Source organism: Gobius niger, assembly GCF_951799975.1.
Source record: "Gobius niger genome assembly, chromosome: 19".
NCBI lineage: Eukaryota > Metazoa > Chordata > Actinopteri > Gobiiformes > Gobiidae > Gobius > Gobius niger.
In genome coordinates, this window is record NC_136870.1 from 10,411,739 (window position 1) to 10,437,858 (window position 26,120).

The 26,120-nt window shown below is 41.3% G+C and overlaps 1 protein-coding gene and 1 long non-coding RNA gene across 2 annotated transcripts; one reads left to right on the forward strand and one right to left on the reverse strand.

The window, feature by feature from the left end:
• The first annotated feature begins 11,910 nt into the window (after positions 1 to 11,910).
• On the forward strand, positions 11,911 to 16,717 carry kat7b (K(lysine) acetyltransferase 7b). Its single transcript, XM_079577505.1, has 14 exons — positions 11,911 to 12,106; positions 12,748 to 12,901; positions 12,995 to 13,243; positions 13,345 to 13,427; positions 13,530 to 13,613; positions 13,700 to 13,798; positions 13,893 to 14,003; positions 14,130 to 14,321; positions 14,400 to 14,489; positions 14,585 to 14,725; positions 14,819 to 14,912; positions 15,104 to 15,250; positions 15,329 to 15,435; positions 16,300 to 16,717. Exons 1-14 carry the CDS (start codon positions 12,089 to 12,091, stop codon positions 16,399 to 16,401), a joined length of 1,671 nt encoding a protein of 556 aa, XP_079433631.1. The 5' UTR covers positions 11,911 to 12,088; the 3' UTR covers positions 16,402 to 16,717.
• An 11-nt stretch (positions 16,718 to 16,728) lies between these two features.
• On the reverse strand, positions 16,729 to 17,193 carry LOC306978825. Its single transcript, XR_013793928.1, has 3 exons — positions 17,146 to 17,193; positions 16,939 to 17,004; positions 16,729 to 16,852 (listed from the first exon to the last, which is right to left on the reverse strand). It is a non-coding gene; the product is annotated as an uncharacterized lncRNA (long non-coding RNA).
• Positions 17,194 to 26,120: the final 8,927 nt, after the last annotated feature.

Genomic DNA, 26,120 nt, shown 5'->3' on the forward strand with positions numbered 1-26,120 from the left:
GCAGACATGGCCTCAGTGCTGCCCTCTATCGCCCTGCCAAAACCAAGTCCACTTTTACTGTGGAAATCTGAAGAAAACCTAGGTTGAAAAAGGCCAAAATGGAATAAAATTCAGTTTTTCAAAAAATGTTTAAAAAAAATCCTTGAGAGGTTTGCAACTAATTTCACTGCAGACGTGGCCTCAGTGCTGCCCTCTATCACCCTGTTGAAACAAAGTCCACTTTTACTGTGGAAATATGAAGAAAACTGAGGTTGAAAAAGGCCAAAATGGAATAAAATTCAGTTTTTCAAAAAATGTTTTAAAAAAATCCTTAAGAGGTTTGCAACTAGTTTCACTGCAGCCATGGCCTCAGTGCTGCCCTCTATCACCCTGTTGAAACAAAGTCCACTTTTACTGTGGAAATATGAAGAAAACTTAGGTTGAAAAAGGCCAAAATGGAATAAAATTCAGTTTTTCAAAAAATGTTTAAAAAAAATCCATGAGAGGTTTGCAACTAATTTCACTGCAGCCATGGCCTCAGTGCTGCCCTCTATCACCCTGTTGAAACAAAATCCACTTTTACTGTGGAAATATGAAGAAAACTGAGGTTGAAAAAGGCCAAAATGGAAAAAAATCAGTTTTTCAAAAAATGTTTAAAAAAAATTCTTGAGAGGTTTGCAACTAGTTTCACTGCAGACATGGCCTCAGTGCTGCCCCCTATCGCCCTGCCAAAACAAAATCCACTTTTACTGTGGAAATCTGAAGAAAACTTAGGTTGAAAAAGGCCAAAATGGAACAAATTTCAGGTTTTCAAAAATTCTTTAAAAAAAATCCTTAAGAGGTTTGCAACTAATTTCACTGCAGCCATGGCCTCAGTGCTGCCCTCTATCACCCTGTTGAAACAAAGTCCACTTTTACTGTGGAAATATGACGAAAACTGAGGTTGAAAAAGGCCAAAATGGAACAAATTTCAGGTTTTCAAAAATTCTTTAAAAAAAATCCTTGAGAGGTTTGCAACTAATTTCACTGCAGACATGGCCTCAGTGCTGCCCTCTATCGCCCTGCCAAAACCAAGTCCACTTTTACTGTGGAAATCTGAAGAAAACCTAGGTTGAAAAAGGCCAAAATGGAATAAAATTCAGTTTTTCAAAAAATGTTTAAAAAAAATCCTTGAGAGGTTTGCAACTAATTTCACTGCAGACGTGGCCTCAGTGCTGCCCTCTATCACCCTGTTGAAACAAAGTCCACTTTTACTGTGGAAATATGAAGAAAACTGAGGTTGAAAAAGGCCAAAATGGAATAAAATTCAGTTTTTCAAAAAATGTTTAAAAAAAATCCTTAAGAGGTTTGCAACTAGTTTCACTGCAGCCATGGCCTCAGTGCTGCCCTCTATCACCCTGTTGAAACAAAGTCCACTTTTACTGTGGAAATATGAAGAAAACTTAGGTTGAAAAAGGCCAAAATGGAATAAAATTCAGTTTTTCAAAAAATGTTTAAAAAAAATCCATGAGAGGTTTGCAACTAATTTCACTGCAGCCATGGCCTCAGTGCTGCCCTCTATCACCCTGTTGAAACAAAGTCCACTTTTACTGTGGAAATATGAAGAAAACTTAGGTTGAAAAAGGCCAAAATGGAATAAAATTCAGTTTTTCAAAAAATGTTTAAAAAAAATCCATGAGAGGTTTGCAACTAATTTCACTGCAGCCATGGCCTCAGTGCTGCCCTCTATCACCCTGTTGAAACAAAGTCCACTTTTACTGTGGAAATATGAAGAAAACTGAGGTTGAAAAAGGCCAAAATGGAACAAATTTCAGGTTTTCAAAAATTCTTTAAAAAAAATCCTTAAGAGGTTTGCAACAAATTTCACTGCAGCCATGGCCTCAGTGCTGCCCCCTATCGCCCTGCCAAAACCAAGTCCACTTTTACTGTGGAAATATGAAGAAAACTGAGGTTGAAAAAGGCCAAAATGGAACAAATTTCAGGTTTTCAAAAATTCTTTAAAAAAAATCCTTAAGAGGTTTGCAACTAATTTCACTGCAGCCATGGCCTCAGTGCTGCCCTCTATCGCCCTGTAAAAACAAAATCCACTTTTACTGTGGAATTTTAAGAAAACAGGTTGATAAAGGCCAAAATGGAAAAAAAATCAGTTTTTCAAAAATTATTTTAAAAAATCCATAAGAGGTTTGCAACTAATTTCACTGCAGACATGACCTCAGTGCTGCCCTCTATCGCCCTGTTGAAACCAAGTCCACTTTTACTGTGGAAATCTAAAGAAAACCGAGGTTGAAAATGGCCAAAATGGAACAAAATTCAGTTTTTCAAAAAATGTTTAAAAAAAATCCTTGAGAGGTTTGCAACTAGTTTCACTGCAGCCATGGCCTCAGTGCTGCCCCCTACCCACCTGCAACAGACCAGCCACTTTTACTGCAGAAATTGGGAGTAAATTAAGTTCAAACATGGTCATAATGGACATAAAATGACAAATTTGGCATCATATTAAAAAATATTAAAAGAAGCTGTGCAAGATCTTTCACTGCAGTCATGGCCTCAGTGCTGCCCCCTATCAAGTTCAAAACATGGAGTTCAAACATGGTCATAATTGACACAAAAGGCCTTTAGTCTACACTTAAACAACAGCAAGTCAGTGATGACTTACAGTTTGACTGGGAGTGAGGTTCACAGTTTTGGTACTGCCACACTTAAAGCACAATCCCCCTACTGCTTATATACTTGGGGACATCGAATACCATATGAGGAGCTCTGCTTGGATGGTAGACGTCCAGAAACTAAGACAGATGGTGAGGAGCATGTCCATGAAGAGACTTAAAAACCAAATGCCATCCATCCATTTTCTTCCGCTTTGTCCGGGGGGGGCGGGTCGCGGGGGCAGCAGTCTCAGCAGAGATGCCCAGACGTCGCGATCCACACACACCTCCTCCAGCTGTTCTGACCCCGAGGCGACACCAGGCCAGCTTGGAGACATAGTCCCGCCAGCGTGCCCTAGGCCTACCACGAGGCCTTGTCCTAATAAGACATTCCTGGAACACCTCCCGCGGGAGGCGGCCAGGAGGCATCCGGAACAGATGCCCTAGCCACCTCAGCTGGCTTCTTTCGACGTGAAGGAGCAGCGACTCTACTCCGAGCTCCTCCGCTTTTTCTGGTGGAGAACCATGGCCTCAGATTTGGAGGTGCTGATCCTCATCCCGGCCGCTACACACTCGGCTGCAAACCGCCCCAGGGCAGCTGAAGGTCCTGATTTGTTGAAGCCATCAGAACATCGTCTGCAAACAGCAGAGATGAGATCCTGAGGCTCCCAAACCGGACACCCTCCGGCCCCTGGCTGCGCCTTGAAATTCTGTCAATAAAGGTAGTGAACATAACCGGTGACAAAGGGCAGCCCTGGCGGAGACCAACACGCACCGGGAACAGGTCTGACTTACTGCCGGCAATGCGAACCAAGCTCCTGCTGCGGTCATACAGGGAACGGACAGCCCTTAGCAGAGGGCCCCGGACCCCATACTCCCGGAGCACCCCCCACAGGGCACCACGAGGGACACGGTCGAACGCTTTCTTCAGATCCACAAAACACATATGGATTGGTTGGTCGTACTCCCACGAACCCTCGAGCACTTGATGAAGGGTATAGAGCTGGTCCAGTGTGCCACGACCAGGACGAAAACCGCATTGTTCCTCCCGGATCCTCCCCTCCAGCACCCCGGAGTAGACCTTACCGGGGAGGCTGAGGAGTGTGATCCCTCTGTATTTGGAGCACACCCTCCGATCCCCCTTTTTAAAGAGAGGGACCACCACCCCGGTCTGCCAATCCAGGGGCACTGTCCCCGACCGCCACGCGATGCTGCAGAGACGTGTCAGCCAAGACAGTCCTACAACATCCAGAGACTTAAGGTCATCTCTCCATCTCATCCACCCCCGGAGCCACCAAGGAGCTTTCTCACCACCCCGGTGACTTCAGCTTGGGTGATGGGCGACCCCACCTCCGAGTCCCCAGCCTCTGCTTCCTCATCGGAAGACGTGACGGTGGGATTGAGGAGATCCTCAAAGTACTCCTACCCCCGCCCCACGACATCCCCAGTCGAGGGCAGCAGCCCCCCACCCGTACTGTAAACAGTGTTGGTGAAGCACAGCTTCCCCCTCCTGAGGCACCGGATGGTTTGCCAGAATCTCCTCGAGGCCGACCGATAGTCCTCCTCCATGGCCTCCCCGAACTCCTCCCAGACCAGAGTTTTAGCCTCCGCAACCGCCCGAGCTGCAGCACGCTTGGCCTGCCGGTACCTCTCAGCTGCCTCCGGAGTCCCACAAGCCAACAAGGCCAGGTAGGACTCCTTCTTCAGCTTGACGGCATCCCTTACTTCCGGGCGCCACCACCGGGTTCGGGGATTGCCGCCACGACAGGCACCAGAGACATTACGGCCACATCTACGAGCAGCCGCATCGACAAAGGAGGAGGAGAACATGGTCCACTCGGACTCCATGTCCCCAGCCTCCTTCGGAATCTGGGTGAGAGTTGAAGACCCCACTGACAGAGGGATCCGCCAGGCGTTCCCAGCAGACCCTCACAACACGTTTGGGCCTGCCAGGTCTGACTGGCTTCCTCCCCCGCCAGCGGAACAGAACACCACTCGGGTTCAGATCGGGGAGGCCGTTCCTCCCAATCACTCCCATCCAGGTCTCACTGTCGTTACCCACGTGGACGTTGAAGTCCCCCAGTAGAACAATGGAGTCCCCAGTCGGAGCACCATCTCGTACTCCTCCCAGGGACTCCAAGAAGGCCGGGTACTCTGCACCGATGTTGGGCCCGTAGGCCGAGACACCGGTGAGAGACCTGTCCCCAACCCGAAGACCTAGGGATGCGACCCTCTCGTTCACCGGGGTGAACTCCAACACGTGACGGCTGAGCTGGGGGGCTATGAGCAAATCCACCCCAGCCCGCTGCCTCTCCCTGCGGGCAACCAGAAAAATGGAGAGTCCAGCCTCTCTCCAGGAGTGAAGTGACGTTCCATGTCCCGAACGCCAGAAGCTGCGCAGGCGGACCAGGTCGTCGAGGCACCTGCCTCTGACTGCCACGCAGTCCTCTCTGCACCCGAAACCTACGGATCCCTCTGTGGGTGGTGGGTCCACAGGAGGGCGGGCCCATGTCGTCCCTTGGGGCTGTGCCCGGGCTGGGCCCCGTGGGCAGAGGCCCGGCCACCAGACGCTCGCGTTCGGGCCCCAACCCCAAGTCTGGCTCCAGGGTGGGGCCCCGGCTGCGCCATGCTGGGCGACGTCTCAAAAACAAATGTCCAAATTTTAAAAAAAAACACAAAAGCGGACTGGGAGCCCCTTATGAGAGACCAACAGGCCGGTTTGAATCATGAGGCCGTCCTTCCGTGGACCCATTCCTGCAGGAGGCCATAGGGGGCTGGTGCAATGTGATCACGACCTGGAAACGGAAAAGTGGAAGAAAATGGATGGATGGACTGGGAGCCAGTGGAGGGAGGGTAGGAGTGGGATAATTAATTTGGTTTTCTTCAGATTTCCACAGTAAAAGTGGATTTTTTTTGGCAGGGCAATAGAGGGCAGCACTGAGGTCATGGCTGCAGTGAAATTAGTTGCAAACCTCTTAAGGATTTGTTTTAAAGAATTTTTGAAAAACTGTTCTTTGTTCCATTTTGGCCTTTTTCAACCTCAGTTTTCTTCGGATTTCCACAGTAAAAGTGGACTTGGTTTTTACAGGGCGATAGAGGGCAGCACTGAGGCCATGTCTGCAGTGAAATTAGTTGCAAACCTCTCAAGGATTTTTTTTAAACATTTTTTGAAAAACTTAATTTTATTCCATTTTGGCCTTTTTCAATCTAAGTTTTCTTCAAATTTCCACAGTAAAAGTGGACTTGGTTTTGGCAGGGCGATAGAGGGCAGCACTGAGGCCACGTTTGCAGTGAAATTAGTTGCAAACCTCTCAAGGATTTTTTTTTAAACATTTTTTTAAAAACTGAATTTTATTCCATTTTGGCCTTTTTCAACCTCAGTTTTCTTCATATTTCCACAGTAAAAGTGGACTTTGTTTCAACAGGGTGATAGAGGGCAGCACTGAGGCCACGTTTGCAGTGAAATTAGTTGCAAACCTCTCAAGGATTTTTTTTTAAACATTTTTTTAAAAACTGAATTTTATTCCATTTTGGCCTTTTTCAACCTAAGTTTTCTTCGGATTTCCACAGTAAAAGTGGACTTTGTTTCAACAGGGTGATAGAGGGCAGCACTGAGGCCATGTCTGCAGTGAAACTAGTTGCAAACCTTTTAAGGATTTCTTTTAAAGAATTTTTGAAAACCTGAAATTTGTTCCATTTTGGCCTTTTTCAACCTCAGTTTTCTTCAGATTTCCACAGTAAAAGTGGACTTTGTTTCAACAGGGTGATAGGGGGCAGCACTGAGGCCATGGCTGCAGTGAAACTAGTTGCAAACCTCTTAAGGATTTTTTTTAAAGAATTTTTGAAAAATTGTTCTTTGTTCCATTTTGGCCTTTTTCAACCTCAGTTTTCTTCATATTTCCACAGTAAAAGTGGACTTTGTTTCAACAGGGTGATAGAGGGCAGCACTGAGGCCATGTCTGCAGTGAAATTAGTTGCAAACCTCTCAAGGATTTTTTTTAAACATTTTTTGAAAAACTGAATTTTATTCCATTTTGGCCTTTTTCAACCTCAGTTTTCTTCATATTTCCACAGTAAAAGTGGACTTTGTTTCAACAGGGTGATAGGGGGCAGCACTGAGGCCATGTCTGCAGTGAAACTAGTTGCAAACCTCTCAAGAATTTTTTTTAAACATTTTTTGAAAAACTGATTTTTTTCCATTTTGGCCTTTTTCAACCTAAGTTTTCTTCATATTTCCACAGTAAAAGTGGATTTTGTTTTTGCAGGGCGATAGGGGCAGCACTGAGGCCATGGCTGCAGTGAAACTAGTTGCAAACCTCTTAAGGTTTTTTTTTTAAGAATTTTTGAAAAACTGTTCTTTGTTCCATTTTGGCCTTTTTCAACCTAAGTTTTATTCAGATTTCCACAGTAAAAGTGGACTTGGTTTCAACAGGGTGATAGAGGGCAGCACTGAGGCCATGGCTGCAGTGAAATTAGTTGCAAACCTCTCAAGGATTTTTTTTTAAACATTTTTTTAAAAACTGAATTTTATTCCATTTTGGCCTTTTTCAACCTCAGTTTTCTTCAGATTTCCACAGTAAAAGTGGACTTTGTTTCAACAGGGTGATAGGGGGCAGCACTGAGGCCATGGCTGCAGTGAAACTAGTTGCAAACCTCTTAAGGATTTTTTTTAAAGAATTTTTGAAAAATTGTTCTTTGTTCCATTTTGGCCTTTTTCAACCTCAGTTTTCTTCATATTTCCACAGTAAAAGTGGACTTTGTTTCAACAGGGTGATAGAGGGCAGCACTGAGGCCATGTCTGCAGTGAAACTAGTTGCAAACCTTTTAAGGATTTCTTTTAAAGAATTTTTGAAAACCTGAAATTTGTTCCATTTTGGCCTTTTTCAACCTCAGTTTTCTTCAGATTTCCACAGTAAAAGTGGACTTTGTTTCAACAGGGCGATAGGGGGCAGCACTGAGGCCATGGCTGCAGTGAAACTAGTTGCAAACCTCTTAAGGATTTTTTTTAAAGAATTTTTGAAAAATTGTTCTTTGTTCCATTTTGGCCTTTTTCAACCTCAGTTTTCTTCATATTTCCACAGTAAAAGTGGACTTTGTTTCAACAGGGTGATAGAGGGCAGCACTGAGGCCATGTCTGCAGTGAAATTAGTTGCAAACCTCTCAAGGATTTTTTTTAAACATTTTTTGAAAACCTGAAATTTGTTCCATTTTTGCCTTTTTCAACCTCAGTTTTCTTCAGATTTCCACAGTAAAAGTGGATTTTGTTTTGGCAGGGCGATAGAGGGCAGCACTGAGGCCACGTCTGCAGTGAAATTAGTTGCAAACCTCTCAAGGATTTTTTTTAAACATTTTTTGAAAAACTGAATTTTATTCCATTTTGGCCTTTTTCAACCTAAGTTTTCTTCAAATTTCCACCGTAAAAGTGGACTTGGTTTTGGCAGGGCGATAGAGGGCAGCACTGAGGCCATGTCTGCAGTGAAATTAGTTGCAAACCTTTTAAGGATTTTTTTTAAAGAACTTTTGAAAACCTGAAATTTGTTCCATTTTGGCCTCTTTCAACCTCAGTTTTCTTCATATTTCCACAGTAAAAGTGGACTTTGTTTCAACAGGGCGATAGAGGGCAGCACTGAGGCCATGTCTGCAGTGAAATTAGTTGCAAACCTCTTAAGGATTTTTTTTAAAGAATTTTTGAAAACCTGAAATTTGTTCCATTTTGGCCTTTTTCAACCTAAGTTTTCTTCAGATTTCCACAGTAAAAGTGGATTTTGTTTTGGCAGGGCGATAGGGGGCAGCACTGAGGCCATGTCTGCATTGAAACTAGTTGCAAACCTCTCAAGAATTTTTTTTAAACATTTTTTGAAAAACTGATTTTTTTCCATTTTGGCCTTTTTCAACCTAAGTTTTCTTCATATTTCCACAGTAAAAGTGGATTTTGTTTTTGCAGGGCGATAGGGGGCAGCACTGAGGCCATGGCTGCAGTGAAACTAGTTGCAAACCTCTTAAGGTTTTTTTTTAAAGAATTTTTGAAAAACTGTTCTTTGTTCCATTTTGGCCTTTTTCAACCTAAGTTTTCTTCGGATTTCCACAGTAAAAGTGGACTTTGTTTCAACAGGGTGATAGAGGGCAGCACTGAGGCCATGTCTGCAGTGAAACTAGTTGCAAACCTTTTAAGGATTTCTTTTAAAGAATTTTTGAAAACCTGAAATTTGTTCCATTTTGGCCTTTTTCAACCTCAGTTTTCTTCAGATTTCCACAGTAAAAGTGGACTTTGTTTCAACAGGGTGATAGGGGGCAGCACTGAGGCCATGGCTGCAGTGAAACTAGTTGCAAACCTCTTAAGGATTTTTTTTAAAGAATTTTTGAAAAATTGTTCTTTGTTCCATTTTGGCCTTTTTCAACCTCAGTTTTCTTCATATTTCCACAGTAAAAGTGGACTTTGTTTCAACAGGGTGATAGAGGGCAGCACTGAGGCCATGTCTGCAGTGAAATTAGTTGCAAACCTCTCAAGGATTTTTTTTAAACATTTTTGAAAAACTGAATTTTATTCCATTTTGGCCTTTTTCAACCTCAGTTTTCTTCATATTTCCACAGTAAAAGTGGACTTTGTTTCAACAGGGTGATAGGGGGCAGCACTGAGGCCATGTCTGCAGTGAAACTAGTTGCAAACCTCTCAAGAATTTTTTTTAAACATTTTTTGAAAAACTGATTTTTTTCCATTTTGGCCTTTTTCAACCTAAGTTTTCTTCATATTTCCACAGTAAAAGTGGATTTTGTTTTTGCAGGGCGATAGGGGCAGCACTGAGGCCATGGCTGCAGTGAAACTAGTTGCAAACCTCTTAAGGTTTTTTTTTTAAGAATTTTTGAAAAACTGTTCTTTGTTCCATTTTGGCCTTTTTCAACCTAAGTTTTATTCAGATTTCCACAGTAAAAGTGGACTTGGTTTCAACAGGGTGATAGAGGGCAGCACTGAGGCCATGGCTGCAGTGAAATTAGTTGCAAACCTCTCAAGGATTTTTTTTAAAGAATTTTTGAAAACCTGAAATTTGTTCCATTTTTGCCTTTTTCAACCTCAGTTTTCTTCATATTTCCACAGTAAAAGTGGACTTTGTTTCAACAGGGCGATAGAGGGCAGCACTGAGGCCATGGCTGCAGTGAAACTAGTTGCAAACCTCTTAAGGATTTTTTTTAAAGAATTTTTGAAAAATTGTTCTTTGTTCCATTTTGGCCTTTTTCAACCTCAGTTTTCTTCATATTTCCACAGTAAAAGTGGACTTTGTTTCAACAGGGTGATAGAGGGCAGCACTGAGGCCATGTCTGCAGTGAAATTAGTTGCAAACCTCTCAAGGATTTTTTTTAAACATTTTTTGAAAACCTGAAATTTGTTCCATTTTTGCCTTTTTCAACCTCAGTTTTCTTCAGATTTCCACAGTAAAAGTGGATTTTGTTTTGGCAGGGCGATAGAGGGCAGCACTGAGGCCACGTCTGCAGTGAAATTAGTTGCAAACCTCTCAAGGATTTTTTTTAAACATTTTTTGAAAAACTGAATTTTATTCCATTTTGGCCTTTTTCAACCTAAGTTTTCTTCAAATTTCCACCGTAAAAGTGGACTTGGTTTTGGCAGGGCGATAGAGGGCAGCACTGAGGCCATGTCTGCAGTGAAATTAGTTGCAAACCTTTTAAGGATTTTTTTTAAAGAACTTTTGAAAACCTGAAATTTGTTCCATTTTGGCCTCTTTCAACCTCAGTTTTCTTCATATTTCCACAGTAAAAGTGGACTTTGTTTCAACAGGGCGATAGAGGGCAGCACTGAGGCCATGTCTGCAGTGAAATTAGTTGCAAACCTCTTAAGGATTTTTTTTAAAGAATTTTTGAAAACCTGAAATTTGTTCCATTTTGGCCTTTTTCAACCTAAGTTTTCTTCAGATTTCCACAGTAAAAGTGGATTTTGTTTTGGCAGGGCGATAGGGGGCAGCACTGAGGCCATGTCTGCATTGAAACTAGTTGCAAACCTCTCAAGAATTTTTTTTAAACATTTTTTGAAAAACTGATTTTTTTCCATTTTGGCCTTTTTCAACCTAAGTTTTCTTCATATTTCCACAGTAAAAGTGGATTTTGTTTTTGCAGGGCGATAGGGGGCAGCACTGAGGCCATGGCTGCAGTGAAACTAGTTGCAAACCTCTTAAGGTTTTTTTTTAAAGAATTTTTGAAAAACTGTTCTTTGTTCCATTTTGGCCTTTTTCAACCTAAGTTTTATTCAGATTTCCACAGTAAAAGTGGACTTGGTTTTGGCAGGGCGATAGAGGGCAGCACTGAGGCCATGGCTGCAGTGAAATTAGTTGCAAACCTCTCAAGGATTTTTTTTAAAGAATTTTTGAAAACCTGAAATTTGTTCCATTTTTGCCTTTTTCAACCTCAGTTTTCTTCATATTTCCACAGTAAAAGTGGACTTTGTTTCAACAGGGCGATAGAGGGCAGCACTGAGGCCATGTCTGCAGTGAAATTAGTTGCAAACCTCTTAAGGATTTTTTTTAAAGAATTTTTGAAAACCTGAATTTTGTTCCATTTGGAGCGTCCTTGGTGCCCTGTCAAAATGATTATAATATTTATAATCTTTTATTAATAATAATAATAATAATAATAAAACTGCATGAAGTAGGGAATAAAAGACAATGAAGATGAATATCAAAGCTTATATTATTTTATAGTTCCCTATATTCTCAATACACGCTGGTCATCTGTCCGTGCCGTCACGTGACCACTACTGTGGTAGAAATATGAAGTTATAGCCACCGCGCGCGCGCACACAAACAAACAAACGCGCGCGTGCGCGCAACTCTATTTCCCTAAATTAATGAACACACATCATTAGCTACAAAAGAGTGATTATCACAACTTTATTCATAGCGAAATTGCACGGAAAAGGCAAGCTGTACGACGAGGAAATCTGCTATTACCGTAAGTAACCGGCAAAAGGCGCAACATCTTTTCAAGTGTGGGCCACTTTACCGTGGGTTTGGAAGTGGCGGGCCACTTTACCGCAGTAGCTCAGGGGACACGGATGGGTATTTTTTTAATGAACTAATACACTAACAACAAAAACACTAAAACTGCAGCAAACTTGTCTTGAGTCTTCTGTAAATTACTAAGTTATACATAGTAATACACAATATTGAATCAAAATGATTTTGATGGAATAATCTTTTTCTGAACTTACTTTAGATCCATTTGGTAAAAAGTAAAGGCCAAACACCCGCCAGCGCCCCCTGCTGGTGTGGTGCCGGCCCGACACCGGAAGTGCTATGCTGCGGTCCTTTCAGTCTGGGCGGTTAGCTTGTGTACACCCGAACTACTGGCCTAAAGAAGGCTAAATATACACTTTGTTGGCATCTGTTTATATCCTGGTTTTGGTCGATTGTTATTTTATACCCAATTTTCCATTTTCCTCTAACCAATTGGACAAGAGAATGCCACGTAGACGACAGGTAAGATATGTAGGTCGCTTGAGATGTTGGCGTTAGCTAAATTAGCTAACAGGAATATTTCATGGAAATGAGATAATAAAGCTTTCTTCAGTTCAGTTACATTTTCTTACAACGAGGCATCGCCTTTGCCACAGTATTTATTTTTGTTACATGTAAATTGAACGTTTTAAACGATCAGATAAAAGGGCGCTTTCATCAAGTTCTGTTTTAAATGGGTTTGTAGCGGGCAATGTCTGCAGAACTGTCCGGGGGCTACTACCAACGCTCTTTGCTATTGTTCCGTCTCCTAGTGATATAATGCACTTTCCACCCCCCCTTCAAAAAAATCCATTTGTTGTTACTGCTCTCTGTGTTTATGCACTAACAGAAGATAAACAATGACTTGTTGATTGACTATTTCATTATATACTGTCAAATAATTCTTCTAAAACACTGTAAACCTAACCTAAGCTATTATCCCTACCTTAACCATAGTCTTATTCCTGTTCCTAAACTCAACTCCCGCAGTAATTTTAACCAGATAGTGTTCTCCATATCAAACGTAATATCATGACCAATGACCATACTTTCACTCTCGCTAAAGAATTGACCGTATTTCTCAGTTATACTTATGTAGTTTTTACATATGTATAATTTCTTAGCAAAGACCAATGGCTGGGAGCGGTTCAGATGGCACCGAAGACTCTGACTCGTCGGCTGAACGAGAGCAGACCAACAGCTCAGAGAGTGATGGAAACATGGCCAAGAGACAGCGGCTCACTCGAGCCTCCACTCGCCTCAGCCAGAGTTCTCAGGGTAAGCCCACAGCTCAAAATAAATCCAACAGAGTGTGGCCACTACTACTTTTCTCTTCAACACAAGTCAACATTGTGGTTCTCTTTGCGTCAGACACACCAGACTTGAAGCGCGCAGTTGACCACGATGAGTCTCCTCCGCTGACACCCACAGGAAACGCCCCCTCCTCAGAGTCCGAGCTTGACATTTCCAGCCCCAACGCCTCTCACGATGAGAGCCAGGCCAAAGACCAAACCAGCAGAGATTCAGATAAGGACCTTTCCCATCGACCCAAGCGCCGCCGATGTCATGAGACCTACAATTTCAACATGAAGTGCCCCACTCCAGGCTGTAATTCACTCGGTAATTGACCACTCACCCGTTACATCATGGAAAGTGCGTCCTTGGTTTAATACTTATCAAAATGCTGAATAATTTCCCATTACTGTCTCCCTTTTTCGCAGGTCATCTTACAGGAAAGCATGAACGTCACTTTGCCGTATCAGGGTGTCCTCTATATCACAATCTTTCTGCAGATGAATGCAAGGTGAGCATTTCTCCAATCAACAGATATTTCATTTTCTGTGTCATAAAGCAATAAACTGAGCAGAATATAAATGTGCTTTTGCATTTGGGGTTTCTTTCTTAGGTAAAAGCTATTAGCCGAGACAAACAAGAGGAGGAGATGAAAGCGCAGGAGGAAAGTAATTCTCGGCATGCGACTCGCCATCAGGTTTGTAGATTATAATAGAAGGTGCGTACTTGCTAAATACAGAAACATACAGTTTAAGTGGCATGTTTTTTTTTTGTTCATTTCAGACCCCAACATCCAAACAGAGCCGGTACAAGGAGCAGGTGAATGAGATGAGAAAAGGCCGTAACTCTGGCCTGCAAAAGGAGCAGAAGGAAAAGCATATGGTACACTCTAACGAAGTGCTGTAACTTATTCAGCAGCATTTAAATGGCTTCCAAGCTGTTCATACATATATATTGAAATTTGTATTCTTCACAGGAGCATCGACAGACCCATGGCAATACCAGAGAACCGCTGCTGGAAAACATTACTAGTGATTATGACCTGGAGCTGTTCAGAAAGGCCCAAGCACGAGCGTCAGAAGACTTGGTGAGAAGCTGTTGCTAATACACTCTGTCCTGACCAAATAAACAAAGCATAAAGATGAAATAATACATCCTTATGCTTGCTGAGTTTGACCTTGTATATATGATAAGTTGTGTGTTAATGTTGCAGGAGAAGTTGCGTATCCAGGGTCAGATCACCGAGGGCAGTAACATGATAAAGACCATCTTATTCGGCCGATACGAGCTGGACACTTGGTACCACTCTCCCTACCCCGAGGAATATGCTCGTCTGGGCCGCCTGTACGTGTGCGAATTCTGCCTCAAATACATGAAGAGCCAAACCATTCTCAGGAGACACATGGTGAGACTTCAAATGTTCATGAATGCTTTGAATTTTTTTTTTTCTTCTTCTTATTGTTTGAATTCTACATATTTCCAGGCCAAGTGTGTGTGGAAGCATCCTCCAGGGGATGAAGTGTACCGCAAAGGTGCAATATCAGTGTTCGAAGTTGATGGGAAAAAGAATAAGGTCTGTTATTGTTATTTATCATTTTTACTGTAACAATTTTGACATAGGTTTGTCTTCGAAGCTTTACTTTTTTTTTTTTTTTTTTTTTTTTACAGATCTATTGCCAAAACCTCTGCTTACTTGCCAAACTCTTCTTGGACCACAAAACGCTATACTATGACGTGGAGCCATTTCTCTTTTACGTGATGACAGACGCTGATAATACTGGCTGCCATTTAGTGGGATACTTTTCAAAGGTAAGATCAAGTCAGATTTTATCTGCCACAAATTAATCAAATGATGCTTCCCTCATTAAACCAATTATTTGTTTTGTTTGTTTTATTTTTCAGGAAAAGAACTCCTTCCTCAATTACAATGTGTCCTGTATTCTGACAATGCCACAGTACATGAGGCAGGGCTTTGGCAAGATGCTCATTGATTTCAGTACGTACAGTTCTGTTACGCTTTGCCTTTCAGTAGTTTCCATCAGTTTATTAATAGTTATTTATAGTATAGGTGTCCTAAGTATGACTGTGTATATTCCCAGTAGAGTAGATTAATAGTAGTTGATTTTACTGGTCTTTTGATTACAATTACAGATCATAAATAGAAATATGAATGGTTTTTTTCTGCAGGTTACCTTTTGTCCAAAGTGGAAGAGAAGGTTGGTTCACCAGAGAGACCTCTGTCCGACCTGGGCCTCATCAGCTACCGTAGTTACTGGAAGGAGGTTTTACTGCGATACATGTACAATTTTCAAGGAAAGGAGATCTCCATTAAAGGTATTCTTTTAATAAAAACTACCCGAACTGATGTTATTTGGCTTTTCAAAAAATACAGTGACTTTATCTTTTCTGTAGAGATTAGTCAAGAAACGGCAGTGAATCCGGTGGACATTGTGAGCACACTACAATCCCTTCAGATGCTCAAGTACTGGAAAGGAAAACACCTGGTCCTAAAGCGACAGGTACCGTTAAGTTTCATCACAAGGATACAACCCAGGCCAGATGACATATTTTTACATTTAATGTTTAGTACAGTATTGATACCGTGACACATACAAGTATTTTATTTTTTGACATTGTTTAAAAGACTCGGGCATTGGTCATTAAACAGGTAACGTCCTTGTTAAAGCATTAAGTGAAAGAACACTACATGAATCACTCTTTATCGCCTCCAGCAAAATACAGAAACATACTGCATGCATTTAATAATAAAAAGGCTTTGTTTTTATTCCTATGAGAAGCAGTCTGAAAAGTATAAACTAGTGTAAACTGTTATTTTGTTTTTTGTTTTTACATGTTGTTCTTGCTGACTAACATTAGCTTAGAGCTGGCTGGATGTACTGAACACATGGCGAGTTAAGTTGTGTCCTGCTCTGTCCCAAAAAGGCTTCATTCATTGAGAGTTTCAGCAGTGAGATACTTGTGTTGCTGAGTTTGCCCTGTCTGTGTTTCCCGCTCACAAAGAACGTTAAATGAGACTAATCAACAATATTATCTTTACTAAATAAATAAACAAACAAACACATTACAGATGGTCATTTTGCAGGTTTCTTGTTTAAGGCCTAAATGTAAATAAAGCTATAACTACATTAACGCACTACTGTTCAGCGCCATCTAGGCTAGTGGATCCCAACCTAAGTGGTGGCCCCCCACTTTGTCTGGGCAGAGGGTCATAAGTCATTATTTGAGCAAATTAAATAGCTAAAAATCATCAAATATGACTTAGAAAGGACAATAGTTCAGCTGCAAAGTTTTCTCTTTTTGTTTGTTTTATTCACCTGAAAGCAATACAGATGGAAAACATGCTTTACCTCTTTTATTTTTAGGACCTGATCGATGAGTGGAAAGCAAAAGAGATCAAGAGAGGAAACAGCAACAAGACCATAGACCCCACCTCACTCAAATGGACGCCTCCCAAAGGGACATAAACAGTCCCTCCAGCTGCTCAATAAACTCTTTTAGCCTCTAGCCACAAGTAGCCTCGACTTTCTAATGTCTAAAACATCAGTATTGTTAGTTTTGTTCCCACATGGATTTTCTACTTTTATATTTTATGCTTTGACTCTTGTTAACTGAATGATCCTCAGAGAAGCTTCACTGACTTTTGCTTGTGGATAATGATTTTTGCTATGCTTTGAATGTGAACCATCAGCTGTGCTTGGTTGTTTTGCAGCATTTCAGGCTGTTACCGTTAGTTCTCAAAGAATTGCATTTTGATGCTTGTTGCTTTTGTGTAAAATGATTTCAGCCGGCAGTTAAAGCAGTGTATCGGACTAGTGTAGTGTAGAGTAACCTTTGGTTGATTGATTATATTGTATAGATTGTATTGTAGTCTTTAGCTCCATCAATAGATGATTTGGACCCAATCCTCTTCAGAACCTGCCACATTATGAAATTAAACATTCAGATATATCTTGTAAAAATGCACATGAAAATAAAGGAAAACTCAGGTTTTTGTACTGAACCTTGTTTGTGCGATTTCTCCAGAGCATCAAATGCAGCTGGTGAAGGACGAATTCTTGGCAAAGAGTCTGTAATGAATTAAATGCATCATAAGTATTGATCTTCATAAAGATGATATTTTACATATCAATTAAAAAAAGACTTAAACTCTATGGCTTCTCATTAATTCATGTATTTGTTCCTTAAAGATGCACAGTGGCCTTGTTTACCTGATATGCTCCTTCCCATCAGGCCAACAAACATCTCCCCTTTCTTTCCTGAAAATAAACACTTTTAGTTTTGTTCATAATACATTCACTTTAATACTTAATAACTTGTATTAATGCTGTGGTCTTACTTCTATCTACTTTAATGGGCTTCCCATCACCTGTAAAGCAGACAAAAACAAGCACACCAAGTTTTACCTAAATATTGGTAATTATAGGTCAAATAATAATCTTGGCCTATATATATACACACACAGCCATATATGTGTATGTGTATACACATATATATGTGTATATATATATTTATATACAGGTGCTCGTCACATAATTAGAATATTATGAAAATGTGCATTTACTTCTGTTATTCAACTTAAACTGTGAAATTAATATATGATAGAATCATTACATGCAGAGTGAGATATGTGGCCTTTATTTCTTATGATTTTGATTATTATGGCTCAGCTTGTAAAAACCCCAAATTAAAAATCTTTAATTTTAATCAATCATCAAAATCATCAACGGCTTGACATCTGTCACTTTGCATGTCATGAGTCTATCATATATTAGTTTCACATTTTAAGTTGAATAACAGAAGTAAATGCACTTTTTCATGATATTCTAGCGGTGTAACAATGTAAAGGGAACACTTGGAGTTACATTGTATTGTTCAAGTGTTCCTTTTATTGTTTTGAGCAGTATATATATAAATATATTGGTTGTATTTCAATTATTGGATTGATATTGCAACACAAACTCCATGTCTGCAAAACCAAACATCTTAATAAAAACTTGTCAAACAGAATAAAAGACGTCTTTTCCACCTGATCGTTTCCCCATGAGTCCATAAAAGCGCAGAGCTTTCGACCTTTTCACCAGAGCGTCCACAGCCTCGGTCAGACCCGTGTCTACGGATGGATCCTGTCGTCATAAAACGCAATTTAAAACAAGACTTTAAAAACTCTCCTCTTGTCCTAAAATGCTTGGCTTTACCTGCCACTCCGCTGACAGCCCTCCATCCTCTGGCACCCTGAAAGACACCCCCACACACATCTGCATTAAGGCACAAAAAGTGACCAGCAAAAGCGGCGATTTCCCAAGATCCATTTCAAAACTCCTCCTGCGATTTCTCATATGTGACATGGACCCGCAGCTGTAGACTTTTATCCTGTGCCACCGCCAACCAGGCCATTTATACCCCAAACCCACCCGGCCCCTAACCTGGCTAACGCCAGGCTGCTGTGTGCGCTCGAATTATTTCGAACTGCACAACAGCCTGGGGACCATGGCCAAATCTCCGGTGGATTTGGGAACCAATCACAGAGCGAGGAGGGACGGCAAGACGATGACGCGCTATTCGATATATGGAAGCTTGTAGTTTATTTACGGATAATTTAAAAAAAAGTTTATTTACGGATCCAACATGACAGCAGCAGACACGATGGTATTTTTTGATCAAGCTTTAGACCTTGTTCTAAATAATTTAGCTCAAAAGTTTACAGCGGGTGCGTCATACGTCATCTCATACGATGATATGATTGGCTGGGGCTACGTGCAGACGCATGAGACTTTTTTTTTTTTTTTTTCGTATCGCCCAATAAACGACTATGGACGATCGTAAACCACACCTCTCCTACGAGAAAATGAATTGGTGGTCCCCAGACTAAATATCACTTGTGATTTTAGTCTGGTGTTAGCCAGGCTACCCGGCCCCCTCCTCCAAAATACATGACCCCTTTACTCCATCCACGCACAGGCTATTACATATGTACCATTTTTAACAAGCCACATTCCACTCATATAACCACAATCTACACATGAGATCCAATATAAAAGTCAGTCTGTCTCCATCTCATCAAAGGAAGCCCAAATATTTACCCTTGAAAACGACAGACTTTTTAATAAATCGTATAACCTTCTCCTCTTTGATATGGCAGATGCTCCTGGCCACTATGTAAATATGAGCCTCTGCTTTGAACACTTGTTTTACTGTCACTTGATTCTTCATCACAGCCTTCACCTTAAAATCGCAAAATTGTACATAACACAAGCTGTACTTAACCTATAGACACCCTCTCATGTTCTTTAGGGGATGTTTTTGTACAACATCGTGCCTATAGAAATGTCTGGAGAGCCAATTTACTTGACGACGCGCACTTGTGAGAAGCCCCACTTGAAACAAAGCCGCTCCAAACGCGCAGCGCTTTGATCAGGACACAGGTGCTTCTGCGCAAGAAAAGCAGCGCGACAATTATCCCTCAAAAGGCAATTAGAGCTGAACAGCCCTCGCGCGCGCGTTCAGGGGCAAACCCCGCACTGCTGACACGGGGAGAGGGGCGAATCAAAAGGAAATCACAGGAGGGGGATTTACATATGAAATGGTGAGTCACAAAGAGCTGGTGTAATGACAGGAGAACGGGAGCGTGACGCAGGGTCCGCGCTCGCGCTCAACGGGACGGTCTGAGGGTTTGGGTTTTGCGGTGGGTTCTCATGCGCTGAAAGTCATACAGATTCAAGGAGTTGCCTGAAAATTCCAGCCACTGTCCTATAGGTGTTCACCTCCTGGGACCTTTAAACATGTCCAAGAGACACCCACAACAGATAACGCATGCGTAATCTACGGGCCAGGGCCAGCCGACTTAACAGCTTCACCCACCAGGCCATCAGAAAGCTGAACTCTCTCCCTTCCTCGTCCTCCCTCCCTCTGATTTGACCGTAATTCACACACTGTGGTCCACAAAGATTCTTCCCATTTGATTTGAGAATATAAAACATCTTATCTTGTCTCTATTGAGGTGTCGATAAATGAGCATGAATTATGAATGGGAAGAGCAGGATTATGTTTGGAAAAGATCTTTCAGAACCTTGGCAGCTGTGTGAGATTCCTGTTTCAGTCTCCTCATGAAGTTTAAGAAAGAGTTCATATTGTAGGCTATTCCTTCATATGGGGTTTGTGTAGATTTGTCTCTTTGGTTTGGGGGTCATTTAATGCACATGGCTTGTTCGAAATATGACTTTGGGACTTTGTAATTACAGAGTTTAGTGAACCAAACCAAAGAAAGTCTCATCTTTGCCATTATTATTTTTTCATTTTCACTCTATGATGCATAAAAGAGCACCAGCACTTAAACAGCACCTGCCTCTGCGCTCTGGTGCATCATGTCCATAGTTTTGTGCTGTGGAGCAGGTTTTCTTTGAGCACAGATCACTGGAGCCGCTTCTGTGTGTGGTGTAAATCTGATCTCAGTCCCTAACGTCAACACAACTGAACTACATCTGTTCTGTCTTTGCAGCCCGGCCCCCGTGTGCTTCACACTCATCAGAAGTGAGTTGTGTCTTATGGAGCTCATTGTGCTGCTGTAGTCCTGCAGTAGAACTCTTCACTGCTGTGAGCTGTAATGATACACGACACGCGCAGTATGTGGTATCTGTGTCTCATTTATCTGTGGTTAAAGCCAAAGCAAACCACCATCTGCTGCGAAAACAGCTTCAATATGCACGTCCACATATGCCAAATAGATACATCGACTAACAGGCCTACTATTGTTATGCTATTAACCAAATAACACATGTAGACTATACTAACTGTATTCTGAAGTTACACTTTCATTTGAGAGTATTTAGAATATAGTTCCTTTCCAAATATTAAGGAATACATCCCAGTATCAATCATTACATTTAGCTCCATAGTGCACAACATTATTAAGAAAGGACTTTTAATGTTGACTTGTTTTTCCAATAAAATAAAGATTTAAAGCCCCAGTTCATACAGACACTGCACACGTGTCACATGACGCTGTATCTGCTGCTCCATTTGCCAACAGAGTGAAAGAGTTTATAATTATTGCTAAGTGAGTTTATAACAGGTGTTCCAACAGTCAGTAGTCTTCATTTTTTTAATTATACGTCATATTTATACATAAATATAATGACTGAATGAATGAATATCAATGTGAAAGTATTCTGAAAGTATTCAAAGTATTCAGAGTACAATATGCTGATTAGACAAAGTAACAGAACACGTTACAAATTACATTTTAAGACAAGTATTCAGTAATAAATACAGTTTCAAATATTCTCCCCAACACTGCCTGTAAATGTCTCTAACTACTGCTGCTATTGGTTCCAAACACATGAGTCATGACTAGTTCATAGTAATTGTAATGATCAGGTGCAGCATTTGCATTTAACACGTACACAAAACACATTCACACTTTCGTGTACAACTTCATACTCTTAAAAGGAGAGACACAACCTGCCGCTGTGCCCTTGGGCAAGAAGGTCCACAGGCACCAATTGACTGCCTTTTGTCTGTTCAGCTCTGGGTGTATTTCTTTTGTTACTATTATTACTACAGCTCCATGTCTCTCATGGATTTGGGGAGGATTATTTTGCAACTCTTTCCAGACACTGTTTTTGTAACAGCAGGCCCAGAATTCTTTGATCATATAAACTCATTCCCTTTTATTGCATATTCAATAATTACATTTCTTTGAAATGAACAATTTCCCCTCATTATGAAAAGCTGACTGAACAGTCAGGTAAAGAGCCTTATTCTCCTTTTCCCAGTAGAGAATAAATTGAGTTCCGCCCTTCAGTCTAGTAAAAGCTGGAGTGCCCTGAAAGGCTGCTCGCACCACTACAAGGACAGTCCTCTCGGTCACTGGTCTGTGGTCAAGGTAAAAACGGTTGTAGTCAGTACACTTTGGCGCCGCCCACTCATTTGCATAATCTGCAGAAAAAAAGTCCAGGTTTATTATTCGGATTTAGATTTAAGATTTATTGTTTACTTAAATGCAGAAAAAATTTGACGAAATTGCCCTTAACAGCTAAAGCAGGGGTCCCCAACAGGCGGCCCGTGGGCCACGTCCGGCCCGCAAGATTATTCAATCCGGCTCACGACTTGTAGAGCACAGATTCCTGTGTATGTAAAAAAAAAGAAGTCTCTAGACCATTCCTGTGTGGATTTATGATTTTTTTTAAAGAAATAACCGGAATGCTCACTCCAGCCACTAGGAGGCAGCATAAAATAAAGAAAGGAAAGAATTCCATTCGCGTCCAGCAGAGGGCACTGACATAATTGGAGATCAGGATATAAACAAAACATTATAGCCACTTGGTAAATGGACAGTCTGCCCCAGGGCAGCTGTGGCTACCGAGTGTGGATGAATGAATAATGACTACAGTGTAGCATAAACGTGTGACACAGGCTTGTAAAGCCGTTATTATGAGGCTACAGTCCTGTCAGGCTCATTAGTCATTTATTGAAAATAATTGTATTTTCTCAATTAAAACATATTTTACTGGAGCTATTGTTTATGGACCCCGACAATACACGTCCGATATATTTTGGCCTCCAGGGACATTTACTTGGAGACTCCTGATTTGAAGAATGACCTAAATGTGATTTTTATTTTTATTTACAAGAATGAAGCCTATGTAAACCTATCCCTCACTGCCAACTTTATTAAACCCATGAAAGCTGGGAATGAGTTTTGTGAGTTTTACCAAAAACATTTTAAAGCTCTAACACTCCCTCAGTCCCTCCTCCTTTTCTTTATCCACAAACACATCAGGAACAGGGCCTTTAAATCATAGACGATGGTCAAGCCCACGGTGGCGCTCTCTACATCTTTACAGCACTTCCTCCGGCCTCCATGCGTAATCCACTGTTGACAGATACCGCCTTATCAGATGTGTCGAGCCCCGTGGATGTGGTGAGTTTAACCCTGATATAATCGCGCATTATGGGCTTGTAGAGCAGCTGAAATCCCTCATACTAAACCTGTTATCTCCACACCATCTAGATCTGGCTTAACGCGTACAAACGAGGCCCATTCACACGCAGATTTACTGTCCAAGTTGAGCAGGTGCGTCATCGGAACAACACAGCTTTATCGTATTTTGGTAAGTTTCACAGATACTTTACATGCAATTTGTTTATTTGTCTATCTATTGACACGTAGCTAATAGGAATCTTTGTGTTCTTTTGAAAGCAGATTGATGGCTAATTGTGTCCTTAGACATTTGTTTGTGATCGTGTCCACCAGGGGTCACTGTTGCTCCACAAATAAACGACCCACGAATCGGAATCCTGTATTTTCAGTCTCCACGTGTGCCCACTCTTTTGTGTCATGTTCAAAAATATGACAAAATACTGGTTTGCATAATTTCCTTTGACAGTCGTAACACATGGTGAGTCTTTATGTGGTCCCTGGGAGGATGACTTTAAGTGAAAACAGCACATTTGTCCGCATTGTATTTGACACAACAAAGTGGGCCCTCACTGAGACGAGTAAGAAACGCGTTTATTGGACATTCTGTGGCTTGTTCACATCTTTATATAAATGCTTTTTACTGTGTCATGTGAACGAAACAAAAACACATAGTAATGTGGGAAAAAGAGGATGGACAAGAGTAGGTCAGTCTAATGAAAGCAGTGATCATCCAAATTAGGATTTATCTTATACATTGAATGAAAATATCTTTCTTTTTCCTTCCAGAGGAGACCTAGTACTGCAGCTCATAACGCACGGCCTTTTTTAGAAGGTAAGAAGACACAAAAAACACACGACTCACGTCACTTTGATCTGGCCGTACACTTTGCAGTAGCATTTTCCAAGAAGAAATAAACATATTTAGAAATGTAGTTTGCAAAAGGTACATTTTCTTTACAAATCAGCTTATCAAAAGAAATGATTTGTTCTCTTTTAAAACAACCAAATAACACTGAAAATGCTCCGTAATTTTAGGTTTTTATAATTGCGTCTTAGTTTCATGGGATACAGCTGTTTTTTAATCATAGTTTCACCATAAAGTGACAAATGTATGAAGAAAGCTAAAAGAAATCGCTGTAATGATTCTAAAACAAAGGATAGAGCTGGGACCTTATGTACAGGATGGTTTTGTGGCAGCAGTAAAAATAATAAACATCACAAAGAATGGTTTTCTTAAATATAGCAACCAAAATCTTCAAGCAGATAAAGCGACAGATTCAGTAAAAAGAAAGAAAAAGGATTTGTCCCAGGTCTAAATAATGATGGTCCCTCCCTGTCTTATTTTGTTGCCTAAACCAGATGCATTGTTTTCATACTCATCACTTTCCACTGAAGTCGCTGGAACATGTACTTTAATGGCAGGTTAGGCTCGCCTAGTTGGTCTATTACAATAGCGACAATTAACATGTGACGCTGCAATATTTACAGCCAGGGATATTTTGGTCATATTGGTCTCCTGTAGGGCTTTCACAAACTAAAAGAACACACATTTTATCTTTGCATCAAATTTCACACCATGAAACATTTAGGATTAGTGAAGATATTTCAGCTTCAACAAACATGCTCAAGTCCAGATCATACTGTATTTAAAACCACAGTCTTGATCCTCGACAGAAAAGCCTGACTGCACGAGTGGTATTTTCCACACACTCCCGTTGGCAGCTCCTCTCAGTGGGCCCATCCATAGGTCTCAAGTAGAGGTGGGTAGAGTAGCCAAAATATGTACTAAATGAAGAGTGAAGCTACTTTAACACAATATCACGCATGTATAAAGTTGATATTAACACAACATAATGTGAAATTCCCATACCATAATATTCTACAGATAAAGAAAAAGAAATACAGATGTTTTTGGCCCACGTGCTTCTGGTTGGGTTAGCACTGGGTAAAAGGAGGTGAAAAGCTTGGGTAGATACTTAGCAAATAGCCTAAGTGGGAAATCGAACCTACGACTCTGATTCTAGAGTCTGTCAGGGTGCAGCAAAACAAACTTTATATCTTTTTTCATTTGTCAACACAAAGCTTGACAACTATACAGTGTGGTCTAACAATGGCAACAGCAACTATTTTATTTATATCACTGACACCACTGATACTTCTCTGTAATATTTGTATTGTGTGACAAAAACGGTGACTTCAAAAAGTTACTCAGAATAAATAAAGAACACTACTCTTCTTTAGTCTCAATGAATAAATCGTTTTTTATGTAATTATTATTCTGTAATTCAAACCCATGAGTCCGACAGATAGTGCTTATCGTAACAGGAGATAGCTTTGTCAAAAAGTTTGTCACAGTAGTTGAAGCGGAGAGCATAAAACGTCTGGATTAATCCTCTTCACAGTTAGCCTGCGCGGCCTGACTCTACATTCTCAAGTTGTTTTTCTCGTTTGTTGCCCTGTGGCTCTTTACTGTGGTTTCTCTTCACTTGGCTTCCTCCTCGTCCTCATACCCGCCTCTGTGTCTTCGCATGCAGACAGACTGAAGGGGCTCGGGGCTGCTCTGCCGTCTCTAAAGGGAGCGTGATGATGATTCGGATTTGGCAAACAACAGAGAGGTAGCGGCCGCCATGTTGACTTAGACTGCAGGTGCTTTGACACGCTCCATAGCCGAATTTTACACAACTATGACACAGAGAGCAGGCCGCAGTGTAAACACCTGAAGAGGAGATGTCAGCGCTGATACAGTGATAAAGGCATTCTCCCGTCTGGCTGGTCACGCTCCTCTGAGGTGATGTCAGGTAGCAATGTGCTTCAGAGGACTTAGATCTCTTCTTATAAGTCGTCGCCCCATAACTTACAATTGCACCGATTTTCTGCTAAATCATCATTGGTCTGTGTGAAGTTGCTCTACTGATTTGTCCCCAACCCGTAGGTTAGGAGCTGTAGCTCTCCAGTCGTTTCTAGGCAGCTCACCAAAGACTTCCTACGTTCTACAAGGGGCTTGATGATCTGACAATCTGCAAACATTTGAGTCTATATCGTAAAGTATAAGGACAAAACCCAAGTCATTATCTTTGAAATATCATTTTGGCTACTAACTCTCCGGGTGTGAACTCCTTCTAAGTCGTACTGTTTCACACGTGTCTTCCAATCATAAGTAGCACAAAATAATTACTACATAAGTATGTAAATGACACCTACAAGGACGTCAGTCGTGAATGGTTACATAATATTTGTGGTTTTAAATGGTACATGGAAATGTAG

What these genes read in the sequence shown, in the direction of transcription:
- kat7b (XM_079577505.1), top strand. An exon ending in CCTCAGCCAGAGTTCTCAGG is followed by an intron (nt 12,902 to 12,994) that starts GTAAGCCCACAG and finishes TCTTTGCGTCAG; the next exon opens with ACACACCAGACTTGAAGCGC. An exon ending in CAAGATGCTCATTGATTTCA is followed by an intron (nt 14,913 to 15,103) that starts GTACGTACAGTT and finishes TTTTTTCTGCAG; the next exon opens with GTTACCTTTTGTCCAAAGTG.